This window comes from Nipponia nippon, unplaced genomic scaffold, assembly GCF_047370975.1.
Source record: "Nipponia nippon isolate SJK-2023a ecotype South Korea unplaced genomic scaffold, ASM4737097v1 scaffold_15, whole genome shotgun sequence".
Classification (NCBI taxonomy): domain Eukaryota; kingdom Metazoa; phylum Chordata; class Aves; order Pelecaniformes; family Threskiornithidae; genus Nipponia; species Nipponia nippon.
The window spans coordinates 2,524,987-2,546,790 of record NW_028262331.1 but is presented as its reverse complement, the minus strand read 5'-3'; the positions used below and the strand labels follow the sequence as shown (position 1 = coordinate 2,546,790).

Genomic DNA, 21,804 nt, shown 5'->3' with positions numbered 1-21,804 from the left:
GATATATTTCAAACTATGCAACAGCCTGATCATCTGGTAGACAGAGGGAAACCAGTGCTGCGCTTCCAGAGCCCTCTTCTCTGTCCTGAACATGAAGACTCCACAGGTTTGGTTCTCTTCCTCACCTTGTTCCTTGCTCCTCCACTATCCTTTTTCCTTCCTGGCAAATCTAATCCTTGCAGGTGTCTGCTCCTACGGCGTTCCCCATCTGAAGCCAGACCAAACAGTTTCACACCCTCTTCTCCTTCCAAGCCTGTTCCCTCAGCCGGTTCCCCTGGGCAGGAGGCAGAAGCACCAGGTGAGAAGGGCGACCATGAGAAAAAGCTCGAGAAGTAGATTTGTTGGTTCCACAGTCCTTTTGGTCCTGAGGTGACATGAGCAATATGCCCTAAAAAAACATGCCCTGAAAGGAGGCTGTAGCAAGGTGGGGGTTGCTCTCTTCTCCCAAGTAACAAGCGATAGGACGAGAGGAAAGGGCCTCAAACTGCACCAGGAGAGGTTTAGGTCGGATATTAAGAAAAATTTCTTCACCAAAAGGGCTGTCAGGCCCTGGCCCAGGCTGCCCAGGGAAGTGGTGGAGTTCCTGGAGGTATTTAAAAGCCGGGTAGATGTGGTGCTTAGGGACACGGTTTAGTGGTGGACTTGGCAGTGCTGGGTTAACGGTTGGACTTGATGATCTTAAAGGTCTTTTCCAACCTAAACAATTCTATTATTCTAAAATGGTGCTTCCACAAAACTGAGGTGGGAAACCTGAAGAGGAGAGAGAAGAAAGCTGAGAACAAGGAAGGGAAATGGCCACACACGACATGGGAAGGGCTGAGCGAAGGACCCGGGAGCTGCAGGTGGCCAAACCCCATCTGAGCAGCCTGTGGCTGTGGGAAGCCCTGGCTTGTTTTGCCTGCAGATGCACCACCTGTGTGGCGGCAGCCATGTTCGGCGTCACCCTGGCAGCGGCCACAGCCAGTCTCCCGGGACAGAGATGTGCGGGTTCCCCTCATGGGACATCAGGAGGATGAAAGCCCACCACGTCCCTGGACACGCGGCAGGCCTGGGCACACAAGGCTGAGCAGGGGCAGGCACAGCACCCAAGCGCAGCTGAGGCGGCGAGGGACGACCACCTGAGGTAGCTCCGAGCCCCCAGGGAAGGGCTGGACACGATGGGCAGAGCAGGGACGGGGCAAGACGGGACGGCCAAAACTGAGGAGAAAGTTGAGGGGAGGCTGCAGGGGAAAGGGGCGTGAGGCGGGCGAGGGCCACAGAGGGCAGCGGGCAGGAGCAGCGGCGGCGGGGCTGAGGCGGGCAAGGGGCAGCGCGGGCCGCGCACCCGCCCGCCGCCGAGTGCGCAGGCCCTGCGCGCATGCCCGCAACTTATTTCGCGCGGCCGGGGCGCCGCATTTCACGCGGCGCCGAGCGGCGAACGGGCGGGGCGGTGGCGGCCACCACGTGACCGGCGCGGGCGCGGGGCCGGGCGGCCGCTGGGGGCCAGCACCGCCATCCGCCCCGCGCCGGCTGCGCGGCCGCTGGGGCTCGGCGGCGGCTGCTGCTGCCCTCCGCCGCCCTCCGCCAGCCCGGGGGGGCCGGCTGCAGCCCCCTGCCCCGCCGTGGGGGGAGAGGCGGGGGAGGCAGCGTCGGGAGCGGAAAGCACACACCGGTGCCGTCCCCGCTGGAGCGTATTTCAGCCTCAGCACCACCTCTGTATTTTTTATTATTGTCTTTTTTGGGGCGGGGGGCAGCCTCCTCTCCGCTCGGATCTATTGTCACCACCACCAGCACCCCCCTCCTCGCCACAATTAATCCGATGAATTTGCCATGATTGATCCGTATTAATAGCTGGGGTGGGTGGGCGTGTTTTGGGGCTGCTTTTTTTTTCTCCCCCTTCCCTTTTTTTCTTTTTTTTTTTTTTTTTTCTTTTATTGTTTGGTTTTGTTTTTGGAGGGGCCGGGCTGGGATCCGATCTCCACTCCAGAGTCCACCCCTGGTCGGTGCCTGAGAAAATTGCATCTGGATGCATCGTTATTATTATTATTGTGTTTGATCCAGGGAGATAAAGGAGGAGGGGGAGAGGAGTGCGTGTTCGTGGGGAGGGGAAGGCTGCACCCTTCCCTGCACACACACACACGCAGAGAGAAAGAGCTCTATACATCTCTATATTTTTTCCACCCCCTGGAACTTCTTTTAGTTGGGGAGGAAAGGAAGAAAGAAAATAAATTTTGTGCAAGGAAATACTCTCAGCTCCCTCCTTCCAGCGGGTCTCTCTCCTTCTTTCTTTATTTTCCCCCCTTCTTTTCTGCTTTTTTTCCTCTCTTTCGGAGATCCTCGCCCTCCCAGCCCCTTGATCAAAGCATTCCGCTATTCTGATTTATTGCCTGCTTGGTGAGGCTTTTTTTTTTTTTTTCTTTCTCTCTCTCGCTTTTTTTTTTTTTTTTTTTTTTTTTTTTTTTTTTTACAAAGGCGACCTGAGATCAGCCATTACTTTCCTTGGCTCGCTTATAGGAATCTCTTACATTTGGTGCTTGCTGCTGGTGGTGGTGGAACCGCACTCGGATTCTTTCATCCCCCCCCACCCCCTTGCTGTCCTCTCCTCCCTCCCTTTCTCCTTCCCTCTCTCCCTCCCTCCCTCCCCCGTTATTCCGCCGGGGGAGCCGGATTTGTGGCTGCGGTGGGGCGGGGGGGGACGAGAGCGAGAGGGAGAGCCGGCGAGAGACATGGATGGCCCGGCGCGATGCAACGGGCTTCGGAAGAAGCGACGATCGCGGTCCCAGCGCGACCGGGAGCGGCGAGCCAAAGGCGGGCGGCGCGGCTCTGCCGCCGGCGGGGCCGCGGGCCCCGGGGCCGCCGCTGCGCTCTCCTCCTCGGGCTCGGAGAAGGAAGACAATGGGCCCCCGCCGCCGTCCCGGCCGCGGCCCCCCCGGAGGAAGCGGCGGGAGTCTTCCTCGGCCGAAGAGGACATTATCGACGGTTTCGCGATGTCCAGCTTCGTCACTTTCGAGGCGCTGGAGGTAGGAGCGGCGGCGCTTTGTGTGCGCCTCATTGTGTGGGGGCAGCGGGGGGGGAGCCCCCGCAACGCCGCCCCGTGCCCCCCCCCTCCCGCCGCCCCGTGCCCCCCCCCTTCCCGGGGCCGGGGGTGCCCGCGGGGGCGGTCCCGCCGCCCCTTCCCCGGGGTGCCCCGCTCCCCTCCCTTCTCCCTCCCTGCCGCCGACACCTGCAGCGCGGCGCGCCGCTCCCGGCGGGCGGCGGGGGGCTCCGGCGCGGCGGCGGGGAGCGGGGCGGGTGGGGGGGCGAGCCCCAGCGCCCCGGGCAGGGGAGCGGGGAGTTGTGCGCTCTCCCCCCCCGCGGGGCTCCCGGCGGCGTTTCCCTTCCCCTCCCACGGATCAAACTTTTCTCGCGCCGCCGTGTCCCGCCGGGGCCGCCCACTCGTGTCCGCGGGGCGGCGTGGGCCGCGGGGTGTGCGTGCGTGCGTGCTTCTTCTCTCGGTCTCTGCCGATGGGTGGGGGGCGCCCGGCCTGTCGTGCTCCCTGTCGGCTTGTCACGAGTGGGCCCCGCGGCCTCCCGCTCCACGGGGGGCACTAGTCGTGTATCCCCCCTGCAAAATGCTGAATTAAGGGGTGAGGGTAAGCCGAGGCCGGGCGGAGGGAGGCACCGGGCGGTGCCCCCCCGGGGGGGCTTCCCGGGCGGTGCCTCCCTGCGCCCGGCCCCCCGTGTGCCCCCCACCCACGACGGTGGAACCGCTGTCAGCCAGGGTCGTGGTGGGGATGCGGCCGTGCAAAGGGGAGCTCCGGCCCGTTTGTTTGAAAGGCTTTGTTGTTTATAACTTCTGCTCCAGAGAAGTTTGCCGTGGCGAAAAGCAGATTTATTTGGGTTTACGTGCGCTGGAGTCACAACTGGAACGATTATGAACTGTCAAAATAAATGTGGAGATGAAGCTGATTGTTTAACACAAAAAATCTGTGTAGCTCTTAAGCTGTTTAAATATTTAGCCAGGAATACTCAGTGGCATTTTCAGGGTTTTTTTGGGGTTTGTTTCTTTTTTTTTTTTTTTTTTTTTTTTTTTTTTTGATTTGGAGCCAGATTTTGTCCTTGGTTACACCTGTATCCCTCCAGACTAACGCCTCTGCGAGAACTTACTCTGGTGTAATGGAAGGGAGGATTTGTTCACTCCAACAAACCTCCACATGGTTGGTGTTAGACTCCTGTAAGCAGTAACGAGCAAATGCTGAGGTAACGAGGAGACTCAATTTTACCATTTCTCACCTGGTGAGCCCATCCACGAGTGCCCTGCTCAAACCAGAGGGAGAAGGAGCGTGAATACCTGCTTGTCGGCAAGAGTGAGATTTGCATGCTTATGTTTCGGACAAAATTATCTTCTTTCTCAAACAAAGCCTCAGTTTGTGTCGTTAGGGGTTTTATGGGAATATGGACTCGGGAATTTGGCTGTAGTCCCTTTTGGAGGGGAAGCGAAGAGCAAGTTTTATGGTCAGAACTTGGTAGGGCATTTTAGAAAATGTCTTCATTCTGTTTCACTTCTTATTTGTTTATTTTCCACTTGAAATGAAAATAATTGCTGTGCTCTTTTCTCTTTGCAAAGCCAAGAATGGCTACTACTTACATCCTGTCGTAATCCTATATCACTAAGAAGGAGCGCAGAAACGTTACCCAGTTCTGCCAGCTAATATCACATTCAGATAAAACAATAGCTCGCACACTGAGACTTGACATACTTTTAATGTTCATGTGATAGGTGGCACATTTTGACCTAACGATTTCATGCTGTGTTGAGAAATAATGTCACAAAATCATTGTTAGGTGCTTTTTCCTGCCGCTCGGTATGTATGTTGAAAAAGTTGTTTCTGAGGATCAGAGGGAGATGAAGGTGTCTAAGGCACAAGCCCAACGTGGCAGGAATTACTGTGCGCGTTGCGCGTCACAGCCTGAAGTTTTTATTGTGGTTTTAGTGTTGGTGAGGAGGTTGTGAGTGGCTGGTGGAGTGAGATATCTCAGCGTTGGTGAGATGTTTAGGTGTTAATGTACTCGAGTTGAGACAAGAAGCCTTGGGTGCCCTGGAGAGGTGCCCTGGTATTTATACATCTCATGCTTGGAGTCTGCCCCCAACTCGTTGGAGACCATGGAGGTTTCTCCCCAGGTTCCAGAAGACTTTTGTGCCCAGCATGTGACAAGGCTGCCCCAGCCCAGGCTTTGTGCTTGAACTTCAGCCTTTTCTCAGGCTGAGCGCAGCTGAAAGTGTGCAGAGACAGAGGGTGTTTTGTCTGCATGATGTGAAAACCAGTGAGGACCAAAGTGCAGAGCATGTTCACCGCTGGAAGATCTAAACCTGCGGTCCAGAAGAGGGGAGGCAGGCAGGTTGTGGCTCGTACGGGAGGGACGAGCTCCACCACGGAGGGACGAGGCTGAGCTCTCTGCTTATGAGGACATCCTTGCAGCAGTAGGTGTGTGAGTTGGGTGGATGCAGGGTGTCATCCCAGGATCTTCTTATGAATGCTGAATATAAACTTGTGAGCAAGGATTTCCACATAGCTTCGTTTTACCTGTCCTTTACTAAATGCTTTGTGTTGGGGTGACTGGAAAAGCCCACATTCTGCAAAATACCTGACTGTGAGGCTCGTGGTTGGTAAGGGGACACAGGTGCTGCACAAGAGGAGGATGCATCCCGTGGCTGCTGTAGCTTCAGTAGGAGTCATCCACGTCTGTTATGGTTATGTTGATAAAAGTTCCCATCCCTTGAAGCAAAATTATCTTTTTAACTAGCTCCCACTCTCGGAGCTGCTTTTTTTGTCCAGGTATCAGTAGCCTTCTCGTGCTTCTCAAGTGTAAATTGTTTGGTGTAGAAATAGAGGCCATCTGCTTCTAGTTATCTGTCTCTGGGTTTATGGCAGCCCGTACCTTGATCTCTCTAATGTTTGCGTGGGGAATAGAGGGCAAGAGGGAGTGGAACGAGGACAGTGGGTTCTCATTGTTGATTTTTTTGTTGTTGTTGTTTTTTCCTCGGAGTGACAGTCAAGTAAATCCAGTGTTATCGTAGATGTGGCCAGGCTGATCCTTCCCTGGCCTCGCTAGACTCTGGTGTAGCGATGTTCTCTGTAGGCCTGTGTCCTACACTGGGGAGCATCTCGAAGCTTTGACCTTCAGAGACCTGCGCTTACTCTGTATTTAAGCAGCTGAGATGTGGTCCTACCATTTGATCTGACTCACCAGATCCTCCTGTGACTAGCCTCGCTGGGACTGACAGCAGCAAGCTCAGCGGTTTACTCCAGAGCAGTTACTCACACATCACTTCCCTGACCTCCCAAAATCTTTCAGCCTGTAAAAAGAGAAAGGCACAGACGCTCAGTACCTGTGTTAGTGTGATCGGTGTCTTGTCAATCTGACTGCTTTCCCCAGCCGGGTGTAGCCCATGCTGCACTGTTGGTGTCTTTTTTACCAACAATAATAGCATGAGGTTCTCTAAACCCAGGTGAGCATTTTAGATACCAGTTTGACAGGGAAAGGACATTTTTCAAGACTTGATAAATCAGTCCTTTGGAGTGACTTTCTCCATGATGTGCTCTGGCAGTGCCGGTGAGAAGGTTTCTGCAGAAGAGCTCTCTGGCGAGGTGAGATTTTGCTGTTTGTCTCCCTCCTACCCCCTGGTGCATTGGACTTCGGGCAGGAGACCGATGTGACATGGCTGTTGACGTGCCGTGGTGAAGATGGTTTACTGTGATGAGAAATGAAATCTGACCTGAATGTTAAGCCCGGGAAGTACTTGGTGTTTCCTGAGTCAGCTCTGACCATCCCTATGGAGTAAGCAGTTGGTTTCAGGTTTTCTGAACACTGAGTAAGGTAATGAGGTTTTTCTGCGGATGTTTGTTTAGCTTCAACTCAGGCAGTTCATCTGACAAGCTTGAAATGAGACACAGATATTTATAAAGCACAGATAGGAGCGGGATGGAGTGGGGGGGGGGGGGACTTGCATTTAAATGGGGATTCTTGTTTCATAAAGCTGGCACAATTTCTCACTGTGCATTTGCTGAGCTAATTTCTGTTCAGCACGCAGGCATTAGTCTGTTTTGAGACCATGCTAAATTATCGTCAGGTAAAGCCCAATATAATTAATTACAAATGAGAAATGCTGACAAATATTTGTCAAGGAGCTGTTTAATGAGCTCCAAATTGTGTGTCAGATGATTCCATCCACCTAGTGTAAATAATTTTTAAGCAATTGTTCCACTGAGTTTGTGTGATTTAGGCAGATGTTAGCTACAGCAGTTCTACATATTGGACAGATAATATAAGACTAGATGGAGTAAAGCTTAACAGCTGATGTGGGCTTTAAAATAGACACTACTGTTACACAAACAAAATGTGGAAGTAACAGGAAGGTTGTGAGGATACCGTGGTCTCGGTTGTGCGTCTGCGTGCACTGACAGTGTAGCTCTGTGTATGCATCTGAATGCTGGAATTTGCTTTAATAACCGTTGTGTGATGCCCATTGCTAGGCACGGCCCACTGAAAATAGAAATAGCTTGGCTGTGTGACAGCAGAAGCTTTGAGCTGGACACCAGAATGACTGGCTTGCAGTGTGGTTTTCCTCCCCAAATCATTCTCTTCTCACCAGCCTTTTAGCTGGCCTGATTAGCCTGTTTACTTAAATTCTCTGAGATTTCAAGCAAGTTTGTTCTGCCTTGTCTCTATCCCTTCATATTTCAAAAGGAATTTGATCTTCATGCCTTAGCGCAGCAGCATCATAACATCAGGTGTTTGTTCAGTGCTGTCAGCAAATCTTGGTAGTCCTTCTTGTGTTTATTGACTGCTTAGATGCTTAGGTGTTTGTCCTAGTCTCTGTTTGCACATGCAAGTCTGCAGATTTAGACCAGCAGAGAAAAGAAGGGAGTAACTAAATGAAGATATCTGCAGATGGTGAGTGGCATTAGGTTTTTTGTGGCACGGGGATATCATATGAAGCGATGCACTTATGATTTTCGCTGTGTATTTAGAGGAAACAGTAAATTGACCTGAGATCAAATTTCAAGATAACCTTGACAGAGCAACTGAATCTCTTGATGAAAACCCTCAGTGACCAGAACTGAAAAAAACCAGCAACCCAAACTGAAAGCAGGACTGAAAACGGCAGGATGCATATTCCACTAAGGGAACCTCTTGGGTAATTTTTGAAACCTATGTTGCTGAATGTAACACCTGAATACTTTTTAAATACTTTAAAATAACTTTTAAAGGCCTGTTACTTTTCTGGGAGGTTATATATCCGCAACTCCCACTGACTTCTGGTAGCTGTTGAAGAGCTGAAACTGTGTCTTTGGGCAGATACTGACCAAGAATTGTGGTTGTTGCATAAATATTCTTTTAAACTCCTGAAGGTAACAGTGTAATGAAGGTGGGGCTTTTTGCCATTCCCATAGGTGGTAGTAGGAGGCACAATGGCCTTGAGTTGAAGAAGGAAGAGTTTAAACTATAAGGACAAGTTCTTTAGATAAATGTGATTCAAGTAGTCTCCACTGGCCCCGCTCTGTAAGATGAACTTTAATGGGAATTACGCCACATATCAATAGGACAAAATACACTCTTACCCATTTTCATCTTGGCATCTTTTTTTCCTGCTATTTGGGTGAGAAAATAAGCCCTTTCTCATTAAATATCTGGGGCCTCTGCTGGGATGAGGGAGTGTAAAGAAACAGATTTATAAAATAAGGGTAAAGGATCAGGAACTTGGACGGAAAATGATCACTAGGGAAAGGCAAAAAAAAAAAACAAAAACAGCAGAAAGACATCAAGGGGCTGAGTAATTGAAAGATTGAGTTACAACACTGAGATCAATAGAGAAATATCAGGGACTGGATGGGAACACTGAGAACTAGAGGGGGATGTTGTTACCAAAAGTGGAAGTTTCAGGTAAGATCCATTGCTGTGTACGTAAATGCTCTGTGGTGAGAGCCCTGCTGACAGTACTGAGGGGGAATACTCAATAAAATCTGTCCCCACTTAAAAAGTCATTAAACCTGGTAACTCTTCAGCTGGGAGAAAGGCAGAACGATTCTTCATTCAATGAGATGGCCCCCTGCTTCCCCCCCATCTCTGATACTATTTTTTTTTTTAAGCCCTGTTTCTATCCGTTTGACTGGAAGACCCTACCACATTACACCGGGGGTCTGACCTGCAGCCTTGTAATTATCTGCAGCTAAATTAGAAGTTTAATCTTTGTTCTGAGCAACAATAAGTTGAGTCAGATAGGTTTTAAAAATAGCCCAAGCTCAAGTTTAGTGAAGTCTCAAATGCAATTAATAAAAGGGTAATGGAGTTAGGAAGTTGCGGGCTGAAATGTGGAAATGTTTAACTCTCAGTTTTCCTTTACCTGAACTGCAGTGCTTTGCTGAGGCAACACACTTGGTTCTGCGAGGGGAAATTGCTTCCAACATTTCTCTGTGTTCTTGTACATCATCCTTATGATTTATCAGTTCAGTATCTGTGTTCTCCTTGGGGTTTGGCTCGATATGTGCCACAAATTACCAGCTGTATGCATTTTTTGTATAGTCAGGTTGTTGTCGTTTTGACTCGATGCCAAGCTACGGTGAAGACCACTTCAGAACATCATAGTCCTCTAAACTCCTTTGTTGTAAAATGGATATGAAAATCCACTTTGTAAGTAACGAGAAATGGCTCACGCAGGTAGGGATTTGTTTTGCTGTAGCAGCAGAACATGTAGCGGCAATTTGTCAGATCCCCAGCTCAGCTCTGCTGTACTATTTGCCTTTAAATAGTGTGGTACCTTAATATCTTGAGATTTTTCTCCTTGTATCTTGGCAACACTACCGCTGAAGTTCACACACTCGTGCAGTGGAGAGAGAAGGTTTTAACCAAAATGGTAAATCTTCAGTCTGGTAAATATTATAGGAAGGAGTTTTGGTTCTGTCCTCCTCTCTGCAGGAGTGGTGGAATAAAAGTCAGCAAAAGAAGTGGATATGCCTTGGCACGGTACATATTTTTCTGTTTGTGAGTTTTTGCCTATCAGGTTTAATTTGATCACGTTGCATGACGTGCTCCATGTGGATTTACTTGGTGTTTGGTCTGCATCTTGGTCCTACTGGTTTTAAAATCTCCTGAGACAAAGACGCAGGAGATGTGCAGAGGTGTTTTGATATCTGATGCGCCCAAGTTCCTGGCTGTCTGAACTTTAGCTTGTGTAATGCTGGTTGATGCACATATTACTGATATCGTTAATATTCAAAGTCCAAATGGGAGTAGTTACTCCACAGCCATGCAGGAGATCAGGTTGGTGTTCTCTCCAGAAATGGTCGCCCTTTAATCTGTCTCACATATGTTTGCCAGCTTCCCAAAGTGGAAGTTGCTTCTCCGCTAGAATCAGTGCTTTTAGAAATTGCCTCTTTTCGTACTTTTATTTGGTAGCAAAGGGGACTTACTGGTTTGGGAATAAAACCACTGCCAACCCGTCTTCCCCATCCACAGGCCTGGGCTTGTCCTTTGTTGAATGAGCTCACGAAAACAAGCAAACATCTTCAGCCTTTGAGACATGCCCTGTGCTGAGCATCGTTTGAATGAAACCATCTGGGGCAGGTTTGTGGATGCTGCAGGGTGACAGTGCACACCGCGGTCGGAGAGGTAGATAAGAGGTAGGCACCAGGAGGTTCTAGGATAGATTAACTTTTAGGTGGATGAAGTTCTGGAGAGGTACTCCTTGTGTTGCAGAGTAATTGTAACAGAGTTGTGTCAGACTTTAAAACATGTTTTACACTCCCATGTGATCAAACAGTGGTCAGATCCAGAACTAAATTCATTAAAGTTTGTGAGAAGCCTTGCTCTGTAATAGGCTGACTATGAGAGGGACGATTTTTTAGAGCAGAGTATGTAACAGTGATAATATCTGGTGCAGATACCCCCTTACCTGTCAGTGAAATCTGCAAGCCACTATCGCCTTTTTCCCTACATGTGGGTACAGGTTACCGTGTCCCAGGCCACCCACCCTCAGGGCTCGGGGTGACCCAGCTTGCAGGTTGCTCTGGAGTGTCCTACAGCTGCTGTTAACTCATCTTCCCGCTATAGTAAAGGCATTTTCATTTCTTTGCCAGTGAAGTGGAACCAATGAGGCAGAAGTGCTGGCCACCGACTTCTGGACCACACGCAGGTGGCTCTCAGGCATGGGAGAGCGGTGGTACGAAACGCGTGTGGTGTAACTTCTCTCTCCTGGCAAGTTTTGACAGCCTGTTTTGCTGTTTGCACACCATTTCCTATCACTGAGGCTTAGACGAGTTACAAACATGGTGATAACTGCTCAAGGCATTGATTTTTATTTATTTTCGCTCTGGAAGTCCTAAGTGACCCGAGACCTTTCAGTCTGAGAATCTGCTTCAGTTTTTTTGAGACCTTTTCTTACACAGATGGTGGGAATGGAGGAGAGGTAGCCAAAGGACCCGGCTCATTGCTATGAAATGGGGATGTCCAAGTGGGGGGCTGTAGGGTCTGTTGTTCACCTGGCTCCTGGCCGCTTTTGTCATCTTCGTCTTAGCTTCTGCATGTCCAGGTGCTTACCATCGTATCTCTCTGGAGGGTGTCATGAGTGTCCTTCAAGGGTCCTGCAGGAATTGGCATCTGGTCCCCAGCTTCCAGAAGGCCCAGGGGAAGGAGCTGGGAGGTGCTGCTGTTGCAAGAACTGGGTAACACACACTCTCCAGCTTGGTCCAGAGGTGGCCAGATGTGTTGAATGGCTGGGTGTGATGTGACATCCATCGGAGAAGGCACTGATGGAGGGCTGAGGCAGCGAAAGTAGTTTTGACCTCTGAGGAGTGTGCGTGGTAAGGAGGCAAGTGCAGAAATGCTGCTGTTGGGGACAATTTGTGTTGTAACTCTGGTAGTGTTGTGGGTTTTAATGCACGTCAAGGGCACTTTGACCTTTGAAAAGCATCTTTTGGTGTGAAATTGTGTCTTTTCTCCTCTCTTTTATTCTTTTAAAGAAAATTCAAAATAAATACTGAAAATCAAAACCATCTGTTTTGAGGGGATCAAATTGCCTCTCTTTATTTTATGTGATTTGGATATTACTGAACGATTAAAAGTCCTAGTAATTTTTACTGGCTGGCTATTGTGCTTGTAGGCAGTGACTCTTCTAGCATTAGTCATTTTAACTATGGAAAAAAATAATAAAAGTGCAATTAATGTGTCTCAACAGCTGAGTCTGCTGGACTTTAAAAAAAAAAAAGAAAAAAGTAAATTTTAATGAGTTCTGGGATCAGAAAGATACATCTGGTGGATGGATTTGCCAAGTTTTCAACCTCAGAATGTGTGTTGAAAAACTCAGTGAATTATGTAGCTACAAAAGTGGATCTTTGCATGTTTATAAGACCTCAGTGCAATCTCCTTATATTTGCCTAATGACAAACAGACATTCTCGCAGAGGCGCAGCCCAGAAGGACACACATGGGCTAAAACAGCTCGGTAAGCTGATAGTATTTGTATCAGAATGCTGCTACTAGTGAAGGAATTTTAGAGGATCCATTAAATATAGGGGGAAAAAAATCTTGGTATTGGAGGAAAGAAAAGAGAAGGAAGGGAAAGGGGAGGGGGGAGAGAGAGGAGAGGGAGCACTGAAACTTTAAATGGACATGATGTGTGGGCTAAGATATTGTGCCTCCACTGCTGAACCAGAAAATTTATAACAACTGTTTGTCATGTGTATGTATTTATAGCCATTCACATAATGAAGAAGTTTCATGAGGTTGTAATAACATATCAAGATGGATGTAATTAAAACAGAAGCAAATTGACACCTCTAGATTAAAGGCAAACTCTAAACTAATACACCTGTACGCTGTCACTTATGTATTAGTTGTCTGGGGCAGTCTGCCAGATATGCAAATAAAAAGACATTGGCAAATTTCCTTGGATGTGTGGTTATGAAAACCCCAACTATTTAATCTTTTACCTAGCCCTGTTGAAGTTTGTAGCAACAGTAGAATTTATTAATTTGATGTCACCGATGCTTCGTGATGGGAACGGGCTAAATGGATGATACAGCAGGGTGGGGAAAGGAGCAAGTAGAAAGACAGAGCAGGTGGCTGCCGGAGAATAACATTCTTTACAGTGGGACCCTTCCCTTAGAGAAGAGGTGTCAACTGGACCATTTCAGATCTGTCCTAACTCTCGAAACTCTAGAGGACTAAAGAGTCCTTGACATTGACTTTCTGTAGCATTCGAGCTCCGTCAAATGCTTTTGAAAACTGCACTGTGACAACAAATTTTGGTTCCATCACGCTGCAGGTGATTGGGGTTGCCAGTAAGGAAACTCCTCCTAAAATGTACACGTTTCAGATATAGTGGCACAATTCAAATCTGATGTAAATCATTACCGAGTCTGTGAAATGGCTATAAAGTATCTTAGCAATTTTATGTAATAGTATTTTTCAACTTGTTTCAATCTGCAGAAGCCTAAAATTTTTCCAGTGGAGTTTTAGATACATGTGTAGTGAATTTAAGCCTTCAGTCAATGGGTTGGCTCTCTGAATGAACACTCTTGGGGTTCGTAGAAATAGTCTGCAAACTACTGATATAAAATAGGCTATTGGTATGGAGCAGGAAGGGAATTATTTGCCGTGTTAGTTCCAGGCCTGTGAATGGAAGTACCAGCCTTGCTTTTGAGTACCATGCACCCCAGATAACCTGCATTCCTTTAAAAGCCCGAGGGATGGAAATAGGTCCTCACGTGGCTTCTGTATAACCCCCATGGCTGGTGATTAGGGTTTTCTGTTAAACAGTTGATGCCAGTACCTTCAGCTCCTCCTCCCTGAGTATGAAAAATCTTACAAAGGTAACATACAAAAGTGTGGATTTGGTGGCATTTCCTCCGAGAGCGGCTTTCTTGGAGAAAGAGAGAGAAACTGCTGCTTCCAGTAACCTCCTCAAATGGTTGCAGACGCTTGGGTTAGTAACATTGATTTATAAGTAGATTGATACGACTGCAGCTCTAGAGAGCTCAGTGAAGCCCAACATTCTTAAATTCAGCTTTGAATTTAGGCTTGAAGTTCCTTGCCCCAGTCGAGGATGAACCAGAAGGAAATCCGGCCATCTGTCTAGAGAGGTGTTGCAGTCACGAGCCCGCTCCTGCCTGCGGGTGCCGGGCTGTGGGCTGTAGTTCTGCGGAGAGGTGCCTGCAAGATGCACCTATTTTCAGGGAGCTGTCTGCATAAAAGCTCCAATGGGCATGTTTTGTTATACTTTTTCTGAATTAAAAAGACTCCTTTTTTAATACATCTGGACATTAAGGATCAATCATACAAAGTACATGGCTTCAAAGTGATTTCAAATGGAGGATTTTTGTCTTCAATACTTCAACAACTTTTCTTCCACCTTTAATCTTTCATGAGCGGAAGCTTCAAAAGATAATTAGTAAAACATGCCTCTATCTGCATTTATCTCAAAACATGATTAATTTTTTAACTGCAATTACAGCAATCATTTCAAGTTTCCTCTATATTAATGAGTAAAGGATTTTTTTGGAGAGAGCGCGAGCCTAAATATGGCTATATTGGCCGAGTTGAAAGGTACGTTTATGAGTGTGCTTTTTGTTTTCATTGCTAGGGATTGAATTTCCGGTTCCAGGAAGTAATATTTCACATGGATTAAAGTCTTTGAAATGCTCTTGCCCGGCTTCACTGGATCATTTTGAGGAGCTGACAACGATAAGAACTGGATCACGCTCTTTGCTAGACCTGGCTACTGAATACCCAGTTACACGTTCCCCTTGTGTCCGTGCTTTTTCGCTCCGCGCTATGCGTGTGTGACTGGCAGGATGTCCTCTGCATGCTGCTCTCGGCATTGAGGTGTAAGATATACGACACAGCCCGTTTGTTGTTAACGAATTGGCAATGAACTTGTAAATTTTCACCTTTACCATTTCTGTCTTTGTTATAGGCAGCTTAAGGCATTTTTTATTACTCTTTCACTTCAGGGAGAAAGATGTTCATGTCTGTTCCTTCATTGCTGGTACTAGTGTATGTAGGACTGTCCAACTGGTGTCCTGCAGCCTGGATCCTGCCTGTAGGGCGAGTGTGTGGCCCATCAGGATTTTGAGCACCTCCTGTCTGTCTGGTTGTTGGTCCTCTGTGGCTCACCCCAGTGCCCCTAGAAAATGCTGCCACCAGCACAGAGGTATCCCAAAACAGGGATCCAGCCCAGAGCTTCCAAAAGCAACAGACCGCTGCGGGGGATTACTGAAAAGAAACAGAATTAAAACCACTTTTCACTGGAGTACAGTTTTTGTGTAATTTTGCCCTGTGAAGGCTGCTCGTCAGCCCTGCCTTCTGCTTCTTCATGAACAGGAGGGAGAGATTTTGGGCTGGAGCTGCAATTCCACTGCTCTGTGCCTCCAAAAGGATGAGCAGCCCTGAGGCTGCTGGAAGTGATGCTGGGGTGATGGCAGGGCCTCGGGTACCGCAGCAGAGCCCGGGCAGTGAGATAAATGGACCAGGCATTTGAAACTGAAGCTATAAGAAGGGTGAAGACCTAATTTTTTTTTTTTTTTAATTTCCCTTCAGTTAGGCCCAAATCCTGGATGTCAGAGGTGATTTGGAGTAGGCCTGCACAGCCTTGGTTCACATCTGATTTTAGCTTCTAAACTGGGATTGCAGTTACCCTGCCCTGCAGTCGCTGGGGAGGTGGATGGGACGATGACTGCAACAGTGGATTGGGCAGCTGCATGGGAAAGCATGCGAGTGTATAATCAGATTTCTGATAAAACCAGGTCTCTCAGTCCCTTGAATGGGTAGCTTTGCTGTGAATAGGCTCATAAGGTCTGCTGTGGCTGCTCTCTTTGTTTGGTACTCTGACAAAAAATTGCTCTGGTATCCTCGTTGGCATATTTTTACATCTGTTATCCATATTTTGGATTTGTTCTGGCTGCAGTCTTATTTTGTTTTGCAAAATCTACCTGGGATTGGGACAGAGATATATGTTTGCTGAGGCAGATTTGGAAATTGCATTGTTGAAATACAGCCCATATGGGCCATTGTAAAATGGTTACGGCAGCATATAATTGCCTTCACAATGATGTGCTTTGTCATTTTACTTCCATCTTCAAAGAGGCTCTCCTGTAGTCTGCTGACAGCAATGGTGGTATTAGAAAACATATGGATTTGTAAAGGCATTAAACTGTCTTTAGTTCAAGGATTAGATTACAATGTTAGAGTATGGGTCACCACATTTTTGTGTGGATAGGCTGCACTTGACTGTGTTGGTTTACGTTATAGGTTAGGGAAGGGTTTGTTTATTTACTGAAGATATCTGACATAATATCCTTTTGAGTACATGGGGAAGGAGGCATCTCTCATGCTGCCACACACGGTCTGAGCTGTACCTCTGTCCCAGGGCCACGGTCTCACCTCACCCTGCTTCGCCTGCAGGGCTCGGTCAGGGCTTGCCAGCCACACTGACGAGAATTTCAAGAAGTCTTGGAGGGAAGTGCCAATTACAACATGGAAAAATACACAGAATGTAAGAACCACAAAGTTGGCTTTGAAATTTTAAGGTTTTTTCGTCCTCCATGCTGGGCTGCTACTCTGAATATTTTGGGTTTTTGTTTTATGTTCACATACAAAGGATGCGTTTATACTGTACAGCTCCACACGTTTCAGAGTATAGGGCAATCTGTTCAGCTTTTGCCTTTTTTTCTACCCTCACAGTTTCAAGTGTGGATTTTCTGGGGCGGGTTTGAGCTCTGTGGTGCCGCTCTCTGCAAAGGCGGGTGCAGCGTTTGCATGGTGGGATGCACATGTCATAGGATGTGGCACACAGCCTCCCTCCAGACTGGAGTGATGCTCCTGCTCTTTACACCATCAAAAGGGAAAAGCTGGAGAGTGAGAGGGATAATACACATCAAGAAGAGCCTTCTTTTTCAGTTTTGTTGTTATTTTTGTCTTACTTTCTGCAGCCTGCTCAGTTTAGCCCTCTGCCCAGCTGGGACATTGAAGCAGGCCGGGGGGGTCATGCTTGGCCCAGGGCGACCTTCACCTTCTGCCACATGCGCTTGCTGTTGCGTTTGGGTTTGGGCAGGTCCCTCCCAAAACAGCTCTTCTGATATCTCTTGTCCTTCAAACACACTCTTTAATTAAGATGCTGAGCTGGTCCTTGGGCGCTGTGGGTTTGTTTCTGTGTAAGCACAGTCGTTTTTCATAACCTTGAAGCAGTGACTCCCCTCCCAGTTCAGCTCGGCCGTGTGAGCACCTGCTTTGTGGTTGTGCTGAATAAGGATGGATTTGGGCTGGGATCCATGTGTATGCTCATGGGAGATGCTGTGTCCAGGCTTGTAGCTTTGGGTTTCTTGACTGAGAAAAGCAGGCCTATGGGGACAATGCTGATGTGTGAGCTAGTATTTCGTGTGAAGTCAGATATGTGCTTAGGTGTCACCTTGAGCTACAGCGTTAGTTTTGCTGTAGCTGAGTTTTCCTGTCCGCAGAATGGGTTTAATAATACTTGCGCTCTTTAGAGATTGCCTGGCTACTTAATTAGCATCTGCAGGATGCTCAAATAGTAAGTGGTTAACATGAAATATCTGCATAATTTAACTGTAGGACATCAAAACACTTCTATACATTTAGCAGGGACGTGGCTAGAATGCATATTTAAATAACTGAAGGCACTTGTATTATTATCAACCACCTTTTAAAATAAAGCTATATTTTTGCCTTAAAATTATTGGCAGCCATCACTTTGTTGAGGAAATCTGATGTGAAGGGTAACCCAGTGAAATTCTGATTAGTGCTTTATCTTTCTTTATACTGTTATGATTATTAATGATGTAAAAGTTAGTGTTGCTTAGTTATGACTTGCTTCAGTTTTAAATCACTTACAACATTATCTGTCCCAGCTGTGGTGGATATCAAGGCTAGCTTATGGTAGTATCTTTGCTTAAATCCATTACAGAATAGGGAAGAAACTCTCATTCTTGCTATGAGAAATGTTAAAGGATGTATTACTAACCCTGGCAGCTGTGACGGTGATAAACAAATTAGGTCTGTCGCTAATGCCAGGGTCTGCAGGTGTAGTATGTCATGAAACTGGTAGATCTCTGTTATTAACTGGCCTATAAAAAATAAATAAATGCAGGGGTTCTTTTAATCCTTGTGTAATGAATTTAAGAGCAAAGCTGCCTTGTGATAAGGTTTGTGTAAGATGAACCCGAAGTTCATGTGTATGGCATGTTTTTTAGCAAACAGTGCAGAAATGAGAAAGATGGAAACTTAGTCCAGTGAGAAGCTCCCATTAATATCCCCAGGTTTTGCAGCAGGCCCTTGTCAGGGCTTTATTCAAGGACAGTATTTATGCAGATGTTGAAATCAGTCCCTCTGTAAGACGATGCTTGAGTATGCTGTTAAAAATCATAGTGCACTTAAAATGAGTATATGCTTAAGTGCGGTGAGGAGCAGGATGTTAATAAGCATGTACATAAATATATCCTTAATGCGAGGCTTCGTAACAGTGACTTTTTAAAAATTAGTTTATTTTGAGGGAAAGCTTGGGATAGTGGCTTGGGGTTTTTTTCTTTTGGGGTTTTCAGGCAGCCCAGTCTGGTGGTGAGACAGCTCCTGCATCACTCCAGCTGCTGGAGCAGCAGGGCCAAGGTGTGGTCCAAACTCTGCCTCCTGATGCAGCTCGGCATCCGCCCGCGGGATGCAGGCCGTGGCAGCTTGCTGCAGCACACACCTCCTGGATGTGCTCAAAAAGCCCCCGCAGGCAGCTTGGCTGGGTGACCACAGGTAACAGCGGGATGGAAATGGAGGGCCGGGCAGCCCAGCCACGCTGCAGGCTGATGTGAGCCCACGTTTGTCGAAAGTTGTCATATTCAGTGTGTCCCTTGCCTGATGCCTGAATGCAGGCGTGCATCTGTGCAGTGAAGGTGTCGGATGAGTTTGGTTTCAAGCACAGATTCAGGTCTGGGTGTAACATGCAGTGTCAATGCAAACTCTGACAAGCTGAAGCCTCTACTGTATGGGATTGAATTTTGTTTCTTCCTAAGAGAAATGGTGAACTTTGCAGCTTTGCTTGCAGTAAGTCCTGTTAATGACGAGTCATCAAGATTTCCCTGGCAAGTAGCATTACTTTGGGAAGCTACCGGGGGTGTGTGTGTGTGTGTGTGTGTGCTTCCTCCTCCCCTATGGTGCAGACACCTTCCCATCCAGCCACATATTGTTGCTTTCTCCAATACCAGCTAAACAGGTGGCAGGATTCAAATCACCACTCTCTGAATGGAGTTCGCTCTTCACAATAGCTCACCAGAGGCCTGTTTTGTTACAGAACATTGATTAAATAAATATTCCTATGCATACAAAAGAGGAGAAATCTGTTACAGCACTCTGCAGTTATTTTTCCATTAATGGCAAGGAGCTCTCTCTAATTTTCCTGCCCCTTTCAATCTGTTTCCCTGTCTCCCTCCCTTCCCATCGCTACTAATGCCTTCAAGTGCATGAGTAACATACAAACAACTTACATTCCCTCCAGTTGAGATCTGCGAATGCCTTAGCTCCAACTCAACATGCTTTAGGAAATCCCACTAGCTGGTGCAGGGCATAATTGATGGCTTCGTGCACGTGTTTTTGATTAACTTGATATTTCATGTTCAGTATCAGTATTCCTTGTGCTGACTTTCATTTCATTAATTTATATAGCAGCAGTTCAAAATACAATGTTGCAATACCAGCATCTTGCTTAATATTGACAATTGGGGCAGAATATTTGACTTCTGAAGAAGGTCGTCTTTCTCATGTTCTTCTGTGACCCCATATCTTTTAAAACCTTCGCCATAGAAGTTGCTGCTCTGTGATCTGTGCTGATGGAGGTGCATATATGTTTTGGAAGAAAAGCACCTCTTGCTCAAAGATCCTGGCAGTCAAAGGCAGCTCCACTGCAAGCAGCAGATCTGATTTGGTATAAAACGGTGGCAACTGTATGATAAATGGTGGAAACATGTATGATAAAGGATTCCTTCAGGGGGAAAAATAGCTTTACTAGTTTTAAGTTCAGCAGGCACTTGTCTTGAGAAAGAACTTTTGGTTGAACAAATGTCTGGCTGCAATAAATGTAGAGTATGAGGAAATGCCATGGCGTTACTCTGGCTGTATGCTGATGTGACAGATCAAAATCCACTCCAAAGAAAGTAACTTGAATTTAGCTTTTTTTTTTTTTCCCAGGCAATATCATCTCTACTTTGGAAAAAACAGAAGTCAGCATTTCTATATCATCATTTTTCTTAAACAAATTTAGAGCTGTTAAATCAAAGAGCTGTTACTCTAGAGAAGTAAATTGTGTCATGTATTTTTTAATGTTTAAAGACCGTAAATGAAGCTTCCTTCCATTATATGAGTTTGTCTTAAAATACTTATCACTGCTGCTAGATTTAGGATCAGGGTTGGAGAAGTACCCATTTGGATAAAGCTGACCATCTGGGCTCTCTTGCAAGGAGAGCCCTTGCCCTCTTTCCTAAGCTGCGGTATGATTGCCGTGGTTGAAATGAAGCCGTGCCAGCATGCTCTGCTCTCCCACTGCTTTGCTGCTGGTGAGAGAGGACCAGTTGTGGAAGGCTGTAGCAGAAGCCCAGTATCTGTCTTTTGTTGCTTACTGTGGGCAGTTAGTTGGAAGTGACACTGAGTTTAATTCTAGTTTTACATTGCAACAACATGCCAGCTGTTCCCCGTATTCTTCCGTGATACTGCAATGTAATTATTTTTTTGTTATCTTTCAAGATGTAATTTTATGTTGGTGTGCTTTCTCACTAACCCTTTGGCACAGAAAATGTATAGCTAATTCATTTTTACTGTAACGTGAAGAAGCAAGGGAGAAAATCTGAAATCCTAGGGCCAAGTGGCCATATTAAAGACAGCTGAGGAGCGATGCGCAGAGGAAAGGCCGCGTCTCAGACAGAGTCTGAAAGCCACTGGGACGTGTGTAATGATTAATGGTACCATTGCTTTTTAGCTTCATCAAAAGGTTTCAGTGTAAGAGTTTCTAAGGAATGCTGATAGTCACAGGAACCTATCAAAGGGTACAGAAAATATCAAATGAGCAAGCAGGAATGGGAGTTAATTACTGAACAGTGATTACTCTGATATAACCAATTATTGGATCATTAAATGTTTATTACCTTTTTTATGCTCCTTTCCCCCGTAAGTACAGTTTTGTCCTCATACTATTAAAAAAAGGGTGGATCTAATGCATAAAAAGCCTTTTCAAAACCTGGAAGGTATTGAAAGAGCATCTCATCCTAACACCTGACATGCTGGCCTACTCACTCTGCTTTCCCTTGCTCTGCGGATTTGGGGTCAAGTGCTGTGAACCCTATTTAAAGGCCAGATTATCTCACTTCTAGGAAGGGGCTGGAGAAGAGCGCAGCAGAAGAAGCAGGGAGAGGCTCCGTTAGACACAGCCGGTAGATTCACTGCTCTGGCCGGCGATGTGGGGTTGGGTTCATGCCTTCTGCTCCTGCTGGAAGTGGTCGGTGGCTTTTGTGTCCGTCACCCAGAGGGCCTTCCTAGGGCTCCCTGGTTCCCTAGGGACAGAGTGGCCTGGCCTTCATTTTCCTTGGGCTCAGAGCATCTCTTCCTCTCCATTCGCTAACTCCCTGAAGGAAGAAGAGTTTCCTTTGCAGGGCAGAAATGATGCCATTTGAAAGTGAGACAGAAACCCTGCACAGGCCTTCCACTGGACATCTGCAAAGTGAAAAATACCATCTTCTCAAGCTGACTGCAGTTATTTTTGATGACATTTGAGGGTTTAAAATGTTAAAGCAATTTTTAA

At 47.0% G+C, this 21,804-nt stretch overlaps 1 protein-coding gene across 4 annotated transcripts in view; it reads left to right on the top strand.

The window, feature by feature from the left end:
* The first annotated feature begins 2,648 nt into the window (after positions 1 to 2,648).
* Positions 2,649 to 21,804, top strand: part of AUTS2 (activator of transcription and developmental regulator AUTS2) — a 791,277-nt gene continuing 772,121 nt past the window's right edge. For all 4 annotated transcript variants that reach the window (XM_087751981.1, XM_087751984.1, XM_087751982.1 and 1 more), the window contains exon 1: positions 2,649 to 2,999. In XM_087751981.1, the coding sequence (XP_087608107.1) occupies positions 2,706 to 2,999 (294 nt within the window). In that variant the 5' untranslated portion in view covers positions 2,649 to 2,705. The remainder of the gene's footprint in view (positions 3,000 to 21,804) is intronic.